Source organism: Pygoscelis adeliae, unplaced genomic scaffold, assembly GCF_000699105.1.
Source record: "Pygoscelis adeliae isolate BGI_AS28 unplaced genomic scaffold, ASM69910v1 Scaffold359, whole genome shotgun sequence".
Lineage (NCBI taxonomy): Eukaryota > Metazoa > Chordata > Aves > Sphenisciformes > Spheniscidae > Pygoscelis > Pygoscelis adeliae.
Genome location: NW_008825553.1, coordinates 152,738 through 162,450, shown reverse-complemented (window position 1 = coordinate 162,450; position 9,713 = coordinate 152,738). Strand labels below are relative to the sequence as shown.

Below are 9,713 nucleotides of genomic sequence, written 5' to 3'. Positions count from 1 at the left end.
TTGAGGTGGCTGTTACCGGGCTGAGGGGACCTTCAGGCAGCGGTGGCCACTGGGGTTGAGGTGGCCATCGGGGCCGAGGTGGCCACCACTGGCCTAAGGGGACCACCGGGCATTGGTGGCCCTTGGGGTTGAAGTGACCTGGGGATTGAGGTGGCCACTGGGGTTGAGGTAACCGCCAGGCAGCGGTGGCCACAGGGGTTGAGGTGGCCGCTGCTGGGCTGAGGGGACCACCACACATCGGTGGCCACCAGGGTTGAGGTGGCTATTGGGGTTGAGGTGGCTGTGGCCAGGCTGAGATGACCAGCAGGCAGCGGTGGCCACTGGGATTGAGGTGGCCACCGGGCTTGAGGGGATCACCAGACATTGGTGGGCACAGGGGTTGAGGTGCCGTGGCCAGGTTAAGGTGACTGCTAGGCAGCAGTGGCCACTGGGGTTGAGGTGGCCATCAGGCCTGAGGTAGCTGCTGCTAGGCTGAGGTGATCACCACACATCAGTGGCTACTCGGTTGAGGTGGCCACCAGGCTTGAGGTGGCTGTCACCAGGCTGAGGGGACCACAGAGCTGCAGTGGCTGCCACTGGGTTGTGGTGGCCGCGGGGCAATGGGAGGTGGGGGCCCTTTTTTTAGGTAGCCACCACTGGGCTGTGGTGACTGCAAAGCCATGGTAGTCACCAGCTAGGCTGCAGGGACAACCAGGTATCAGCAGCTGTGGAGCTTGAGCTGGCCACTGCCAGGCTATGGGGAGCATGAAGCTGTGGCAGCCACTGCCAAGGCTGTGGGGACAACCAGGCATCAGTGGCCGTGGAGCTTGAGGTGGGCACCGCCAGGCTGAGGTGACCATTGAGCTGTGGTACTCATCACATGCCAGTGGCTATGGGCTTGAGGTAGCCACTGCCAGGCTGAGGTTTTGTAGAGCTGTGGTGGCCGCCGGGCTTCAAGTGGCCGCAGGGATTGTGGTGGCCACCACCAGGCTGAAACGACCACAGAGCTGTGGTGACCGCCAGGCACCAGCAGTGACCGTGCATTTGAGGCCAGCTGCTCCCGCCAGAAGATGGAGGGAGAGCGGGAGCGCCAGACCCCAGCCCTGCTCTTGGCATAACGGTTCACAGCTCCTCTCAACGTGGCCTCTGAAGGTGTCTTTCCTTCCTGCTTTATTCCCTGGGAAAAAGGCCCAGAACTCTCAGATGGTGGTGGGGTTTTTTTTCAGATGAGAAATGCAGGTCCTGTGTGCCCTGAGCGACTCTTGACTGTGGAAGCAGCAAAAGAATGGAGGACGTGAGCTGAAAAACGGGAAGGGGTTTTTTTAGGGGTTTTGTTGTGTTTGGTTTTTTTTAATTAGGCTGATGACATGGGTTTTGATTGTAATCCACATAATTCAAATGACTGCTGCGTGCTTTGGAGAAAGCATACCTTTGTTAAAGATCATACTCCCCTGGCTCTTCGCTTTGGTGTACATCCTTGAACACCTAAAAAGGTTCACGGAAAAGAGCAGATTTCCCATTCTTGACATTTCTGTAGTAAAAAGACAAGTGGTTTTAAAGGATGCCTCTTTTTTTTGTCCCTTCTTGCATTGCAAAAAGGGGAAAATGGCTCAAACCAGTTAATTAGAAGAATTCTTCCAACAGGGACAGTCCTTCACCGGCTGGCTGAGCGGACCGCAGCCCTGCCTGACAAAAAGCCAGGCCTTCTGGAGGTTTTGTTTTTCGTAGAGGACAGGCAGATGGCTGTGACTGGGCACTGCTGGAGCAGAGAACAAAATGTGAACAGCCCAAAGTTTTTATTTTTCCTTCATCTTGCTTAAAACATATGTCTTGTCTCTTTCTATGAAAATGTTTATTTAGCTAAACAACCCACAAGCAGGTGGGAGAAGAAAACTCTTTGTGAAAACCACAACTCTCCTCCTCTACAAAAAGACTGGAAAAAGCTCAGTCTTAACTCCTCTGGCACAAGCAGGGAAACTTTTTATTTCTTATAATCCCGGATTAGAAAGAAAAAAGAAAAAACCCACAAGCTCTGGAGAGCTTTCTTTAACATGAATGTTGTCAGGAAGCAAAAGGCCAAGCCCTGACATCTCTCTCCCCTTTTAAACATTATTTTTATCATCCCTTTTGCCTGAGTGCAGCAGGACTGGTGCGTGCTCTGCGGAGGTCTTTGTTCCTCCGTGGCTGGGGTCTTACCTCCGGCCGGGTGGGTCCCTGCGGTCCCGGTGCGGGTGAGGCTGGGCGGAGGGGCTGGTGCGATGCTGCCGCTGAGCTGCCGTGCTTTGCGAGTGTGGAGATGAATGTTTTCGAAGGGAGCGATCTGTCCTGCAGGGCTGGGCAGAACTGAGGCGCTGTGCCAGTACTACCTGGAGTGCGCCTTTGCCGGAGAAGTGGCTGTTTTAACTAGCTCTGGGGAGGGCAGCGTCGTCTGGAGCAGGCAGGAGCCCGGTACTGATCCTATTAGCAGGGAGGCCGCATTCAGCTGGCTGCTGGCACGCGTGTGAGGTGTGTGCACACACATAAGTCGCCTGACCACAAAGTTACCGTATTTCTGGCCACTTGTGGCTGTAGGAATAATTGTCTGATGGTTCTGCAGCTGATGGTTTTTCATTGCTTAACCTATGTGAAAGTGCAGGCTGTGGGGATGGGAGCGTGCTCTCAATTTAGATTGATTTTTGGATGCTAACGTGCAACACCAGCCACCCGTATTCCCCCCCTTCACGTTCTGCTGACGCAGTCAGAGGTGTTCTTCTGTATGTGTGGGTGTAACTGGTTCTCTTTCTGCCTTCAGCCCTGTTAAGTAAATGATCATGACTTTCTCCTAATACTACAGCAGCAGGCGGTCTAACCAACTAAAAACTTTGTCGCTCATTTGCCTCCCATCCCTTGAGGTCTATGTCTGTGAAGTGCAAAAAGAAGAGAGACTCTGAAAGATTCATCAGCAGGGAATCACTGATGTGCTGTGGAGAGGACTAGAAAATGGACCGTCTCTTCAGAGCTCAGTACGCATCCAGGACAGCCTCCTCTGCAGAGGAGGAAACCATTGTGCGCTCCCTGCATGCTTCCCTGCGCCGTGAGCCGGCTCCCAGACAGTGAGCGATCACACGGGCCCTTACAAGGTTAATGCATTACGTGCTGTGCACAAGCAAGATCTAGAGCCGAGAGGGGTACTGAAGCCTGGCCCAAGGCTTCATGACATGACCCTGGCACCTGGCTGTCAGGGAACAGGGCAGTTGCTCAGGAAAATGTCGTTACCTATTTACAGGGCCAAGGATGTGCGTCCCCATTCATTTGGGGAACAAAGGCACAGTTTTGGCCCCAGGAACATGGACAGTCTGGAGTGGATTGTTCCTGAGCGCAGATAAATAACCATCTTGTTCCTTCGTTCCTTTTTTCAGCTGTGTAGTTCCTGCGCGCTCCCCTCCCTTCTCTTTCCCCAGCCATGTCTGCATCCAGATCTCTGGTTTGTCTTCCAGGGTCTTTATTTCTGTCTGTCTCAGTCCTGAAACTGCCCTGGAAGGCTCTTAAGTGCTTTTGTTGCTGCAGTTGATGGGAGCAAAGCCTTCCAGGCTGCATTAGTGCTGCTTCAGGCTGGCAGGCAACAGATGGAAAATAAACTAGTTCAGGAGCTCTGGGGATGGTAATGGTGCTGCAGGCAATAGAGAATAAACACGGTTAAACAGCAGAGTACGGAGTATTTATCCTTGCAGCTTTAGGCTTTTACAGGGGTGGCAGGGGAAGCTGCCCCAAATGATGGGTCACAGGGGATGTGCTGCAGGCTGGCTGGCAGTGATGTGGCTTGTCTGATTTGCTATGTCTCTCTTTTCCTCTCACACCAACGTGGAGCTCTTGTTCTGCCTGCCAGTTGTCCCTTTCCCTTCTGTGCCGAGTGCTGCGGAGTGGAAATGACTAGAAGAATCCAGAGCCTTTCTGGGGCTGCTCCAAGGGAGACATTGCGTTTCAGTGGTGGTTTCCACTGGATGATCTCCATGTGGGCTTTGCAGAGGGAGAAACTGAGGCACGGGGTGGCTGGGACCTGGCAGAAATTTCTGGAGAAGACCATGGGATTTGTGGGTCCCCAGTGTACGGCTGAATGGGTAGGCAGGGCTCCCTGCGGAGCAGGGGGCCAAAATGCTCCGTCCAGTCCTGAGGCTGGAGACCTGGAGGGGAATCTGACTAAAGCGGGGCACTTGTGCGTGGTAATGCTGGCATGGATCTCAGCACGGGTTTAAGTTAAGTTGCTTTCTACAGAGTTACAAGGGCTCAGTTCCTTCCCTTTGTGGTTTTGTAATGTGGATAGTCATGTATTTGACTGCCTTTGTTTCACTGCGCATCAGTTAATTACAGAAACCACGATCTCCAGGTGCTCTGAGTATCTGCAGGTTTAGGACTAACTATTTGGAAAAAGTTGGAAATTTTTCTGACAAAAGACTTTGAGGCCGACTGAGCAAATTATTCAGTTTGAATTACTCAGCCAGATGTAGTTTTAATACGCTCATGCCAACAGTTCCTGGACACCGATCCCTATTGTAAATAGCACAAAATCCTGCCAAGGGGCGTTAATCTTTCAATTTGACGGCTGTGTTTGTGTGCTGGAAAGAATGCAAATTAACTCTGAAGCTGAGAGGGGCCGGAGTGAATTTCTGCAGGAGGTTGGAATGAAATCTCACTTGCCTCTTCTTCCCAAACTAGGAGCTGGCACTGAAGTCTTTGGGAAGTGAGGGGCTGTTTCTCTTTTCTTCTCTGGACACAAACAACGACCTGTACCTCAGTCCGGAAGAGTTCAAGCCGATAGCTGAGAAGCTCACGGGTAGGTATCTGTCTACCTTGCAGAGCTCTCTCTGCACAGACTGAGCAAAAGCCAAAGATAATGCACTTGACAGTTTTTATTCATGTCTTATTTTTTTCTGGGTGCTGTTTTGGGTCTTATTTACATGAAGAGAGGCTGCTAAGCTTTACATGTTTTTGAAAAGGCTTAAGCACTAGACATCACTTTCAGAAAGTAGAGTTTTTATAAGACTGAAGATCCCATTGCTGGACTAGCAAAGTACATAAGTTGCTTTGTCTAGAGCTTAAAGGGGATTTGGGATGGGTGAATGCAACAAATACAGCTCAGCCCAGGCTAGGCCAAAACTATTAGTGAGCGCAGCACGCTCCTCCACTGCTACAGAGAGGCTGTAGCAGTCTCTCTCAGATAGCAATTGTAAGAGATCATGTTTGGAGACTGTATCAGCGTGTGGCAAATGTCTCTTGGTGGTGCCAAGCAGGAAGAAGTGTGGTGATGATAATGTAGAGGAGAGCTTACAGCACAGTCGAAATACAGACAGTTGTTTGCTTGTGCTGTAATGAATTGGCTAAAGCGTGTGTTCTGATCCCTCCTAGGTGAAATGAGACTGCTTAACTGAGCCAGGGGGTTTAGAGTCGTCCGCTAAAGGGAGGGCTCCCCTTTAATTCATGCAGCTGAAGCTGGTCTCTGGGGTGGGTCTGAGTTCTGCCGCTGCATACAGCGTAGGGACAGCTGGGAAGCTCCCAGTGCTCCTGGATTTGCCAGGATAAATGTGTAATCACTTCACAATTGCTTAAAAGGGGAGGGAGGGAAAACAGCTGCTTAAATTCCTGTCCCTTTGTCTAGGGGTTGCTCCCATCTCAGAATTTGAAGAGGAGGAGACGCCTGATCCAAGTGGGGAGACATTGTCCGTTGTGGCTAAATTCCAGCCTTTGGTCATGGAAACGATGACGAAGAGCAAAGACGGTTTCTTGGGAGTAGGTGTCACGCAGGACGTGTATGGCCAGAAATTCTGGTATAAACACGTCCTATGGGCTGGTAACATCAACTGGGAAAAGTGCTAGCGTGTTGGGAGGGGGAGATGGTCTTGCTCAGGCCCGTGGGATTTGCTTTGACGAGCAAGCTCACTGCTTTCTGCAGCGTTTCATTGTTTTCAGAGCACTCAGCAGCACTGTGCCCCAATTAATACGCCCTTCCTGGGAAGCTTGAAGCAAACATTAGAGATGGCTCTCCTGGAGCTAAGTCCAAAAGCAGTGGTGTTATGTGGTATGTTCCCCTCTCTCCCATTTCCTATTACTCACATAACTGAAAGTTGACGGGACTATTTGGTGGTGTTTGGGGTGGTAGGAAGAATTTAAAATGTGATAGATTTTTTTCCCCTTCTCCAAAGCCTGCTTACATCCATCAGCATTACTGCACGTTTGAAGAGTCCAGTCTAGGCTCTGATAGTGTCTTTTGTTCACAGATTTCTCATGTCGCTCTGTCTGGGTTGAGGAATTGGACTGCCCCAGCAGCCCCTATGAGCGTGATGCTTGCCAGACAGTTTAAAGCCTTTCTTCCTCCAAAGAATAAAGTGGATCTCGGGGATCCATGGTGGATAATTCCTAGTGAATTGAACATCTTCACTGGGTATCTTTCCAACAACAGATTTTACCCTCCGCCTCCCAAGGGCAAAGAGGTGAGATATGAAACTTAATTTCTATATACTTGAGAGGTAATTTGTATAAATATTCTGCCTTATAGCCCAGATGAATCGCAGGAGTCCCTAGAGCAGACAAAGCTGTTGCATTATGTCTCCCTGGACTTTCTAAGGGTGCAAAAATGCAGTGTACAGCCAGGAGCACAGTCTTCTAAATTGGAGGTAAAACAGAGAAGGCAAAAGCTCTGGGTGTGTGTCATGGCCAGATGAGGCTGACTTGAGTAACTTCATCTTGCTTCGTTTAAGTGTTTGGGTTTTTAGGCTGGTCTTTCCGGGACAAGGAGGGGAGAGGGTTATTCAGAAAGCGCTTGTATGAAGTGATCGTGCCCTGTGGAACAGTTGCCGAGTGCCACCCTAGAGGTGAGCGTTTCATTGACAAGTGAAACGATGTGTATACGTAGTTTGTAAAGCCAGGCATGTATATCGCTCCCCCGGCATGCCTGGGTGGGTGTTGGTGATCACATAGTTGATATACCTTCGCAGCCTGGTGTGTTTATTGATTGCATACCCACTCTTTCAAAGTCTTAAGTAGTATTGATGGAGGCAGCCTCGTAGATCAGTTTACCATACTCAGACATTCAACTGACTGGGATGATGGAAACTTGCAAACAATGGGAATAGCATAAAAAGCGTGGAAGATGGATTTATTTTTAAAAGCAGTCTCTTGCTTTAGCTCCTTGTTTTGTGATTAGGTAGGTCTCTGAGCTAATTTTTAAGTCATAGCAGTTCTCTTGTCTTCCTGATCTGGTGGAGAAGTTACTTTGGAGCTGCAGCTGACCTGCAGTGGAGGAACTGTTCTTATTTTTGCTCTCGTACAATTCTTTCTCTAGATCATAATCCACAGGCTTTTGAGCATGTTCCACCCACGTCCTTTCGTAAAAACCCGCTTTGCTCCCCAAGGAGCTGTGGCCTGCATCCAAGCCATCAGCACCTTCTACTACACCATAGCGTTCAGGTAAGGCCATGGGTCTGGGGTGTTAGAGGAGGGTTTGAGGGCACTTCTGAATTTGTTCCATATCTCAGAGGAGTGGAGATGGCTGCTGTGAGCCCGTGGCAGAGAGTGTGCGTGTCATTGCACGTGCAGTCGTGTTCCCAAGCAAGACCAGATGTGTCCTGTCTGGGAGGGAGGCGAAGCAGTTTGAGGAAGAGGGTGGTTCGCGGCCAGCTCTTGCCCGTGTGTGATGCTTTGCTGATGCCCGAAGAGGGCACCCGTGCTCCCAGTGTCACTGAGGCCCTGGTGAGGCAGGGACTGTTGCCCAGATCCAGGACAGCAGCCTTCCTCCATCACCCTTGGTTTGGAACTATCCCTGGCTGAAAGGGTAGAGTCTGATTAGCAAGGAATTTGTTAGATTTTGTTTAGCCAGGGAGTGGAGTGCCTTTCCAAAGGGGAGAGTCTGGGGAATTGTTCTCTTGTTTTACTAGGAGTGTTACACACAGCTTTTATTTGCCCGATCAAGCTGGAAGGGAGGCTGAAGGGGTCTTAGACTGTTCTGTGTTTCAAGGAATGATAATGTAATTCATCCTTCCTGGATGGACACTTACTGCCCAGTTCCAAAAGGCATCGATACTGGAGATGATCCTGACCCAGGGGATCTGCTCCCGTCTTTTACCCTCTTCTTTGTGTGACATGAAAAGCTTTTTGAACTGAACCTCTGCCCCAATTTAGCTTCATAATTTCTGGCACCTGGAGTTCACTTCTCCCTGCTGTCATCTGCAGTGCTTGATCCATTCTCTCCTCCCGGCACTGCAGCTGATGGCTCCTTTCTCGTTTCAGGATCCACGCTGAGTTCCAGCTGAACGAGCCACCAGATTTCCCCTTCTGGTTTTCCCCAGGCCAGTTCACAGGTCACATCATCCTCTCCAAGGATTCTTCCCATGTCCGAGAGTTTAAGCTCTTTGTCCCTAACAACAGGTACAGCTGTTTCTCTCTCTTCCTGGGTGCTGAACAGACTTGAGGATTGTTATAAATGAGGCCCAGTGGAACCCAGGGGCTCTGGGATCCTGTCCTGTGCAGGAGTGGGGGCCGTGCGCGGGGGGAGGCTGGTGGGCTCTTTTTTTATGAAGATAGGAGTGCGGTGACAGCTCTGTCCCTTGCGGTATGTGGGCATCCTGGCCCGTGCAGGGAAGGCAGATCTGCAGTCTGAGCTTTGGGCAGGCTAGTTCTGCTGTTTGCTTATCTGTTTTCCCCACACATCCTTCTCTGCCAGCGGTCATCACGGTCATCATGTCCTCAATTCTGTAGGTACAGTTGCACCCTAAACTGGTTCTGATGCAATTTTTCAGGAATAGTTCTGTTTATCAACAGGTCTGGGGGGCATCTGGCTTGGAAGAGGCAGGGAAGGACAAGGGCAGAGGAGGCACAGGGGAGGAGCAGGGCAGAAGTTGCTGGGGACATGGAGCATGGGCTTGGGGATGGATGTCCTTGCACAACCTGGCTGCAGCTGGCACATGCTTCAGCTGAGCGTCCAAGCCTGAGCTGTCCTATGCCAAACCACTTTAAGGGAGGTACCTGCAGGCACATGGGAAGACACACAGGGGTGGGGAATTTAAGTTGTCCTGATGTTGCCCTAGAGACAGGCATCAGCTTCTTCATTAGTAGCACTGCTGCAAGCACTGCTCCCCTTGACCTGTCCCAGCAGTCCCTGGCTGTGGCAGGGACTCTTGCAGATGTCAGATACCTGTTGCAAGCTGCAGAAGGCTCCTCGGGTGTCTGTGATGGATGAGCTCATGCTTTTCAGCCAAGTCCCTGGAAAATCTGAGTGAATTGAGCTCTGCAGTTGCCTGTAAAATTGGCAAATGCATCTCTACTAGTCACTGAGGATCCCTGACGTGTTTCAGGGTCTGATTCACCAGTAACTGTCCTTTGGTACTTGGAGGATGGGGAGAGATGGGCAGGGTGTGGAGAGGCAGCCCCTGGCAATCCCAGTGCCTGGCTCAAAGCACTGAAGCTCAGCAAAGCCTGATGCTTTTGCTTCAGCATACTTTTTGCTTGGTGTTTCGCAGGTTAAGGTTTTGTGTGCATAGCTTCACACTAGCTCATGCCTGTTCTCTGGCAAGCAGCTGGAAGCATTTCAGGGGAAAGAAGCTTCAAATCTCTTTGCCCATGACGGCTGGAGTGAAAATTCTATTATAACATTACCCTGGCGACTCAATCTCTATGGCTCTGTCAGCACGTTTGTTACAGCAAGCAGACACTTAACGGCTCAGCCAGCAGCTCCTTACAAAAGCCTTTTGCTTCCAAAAAGCACT

At 50.6% G+C, this 9,713-nt stretch overlaps 1 protein-coding gene across 1 annotated transcript in view; it reads left to right on the top strand.

The window, feature by feature from the left end:
* SEPN1 (selenoprotein N, 1) overlaps nucleotides 1-9,713 on the top strand; it is a 26,290-nt gene that overhangs the window by 8,415 nt on the left and 8,162 nt on the right. Inside the window, 5 exon segments of the mRNA XM_009332181.1 lie at nucleotides 4,672-4,789; nucleotides 5,612-5,742; nucleotides 6,231-6,443; nucleotides 7,295-7,419; nucleotides 8,239-8,376. Of these exon segments, the coding sequence (XP_009330456.1) occupies nucleotides 4,672-4,789; nucleotides 5,612-5,742; nucleotides 6,231-6,443; nucleotides 7,295-7,419; nucleotides 8,239-8,376 (725 nt within the window).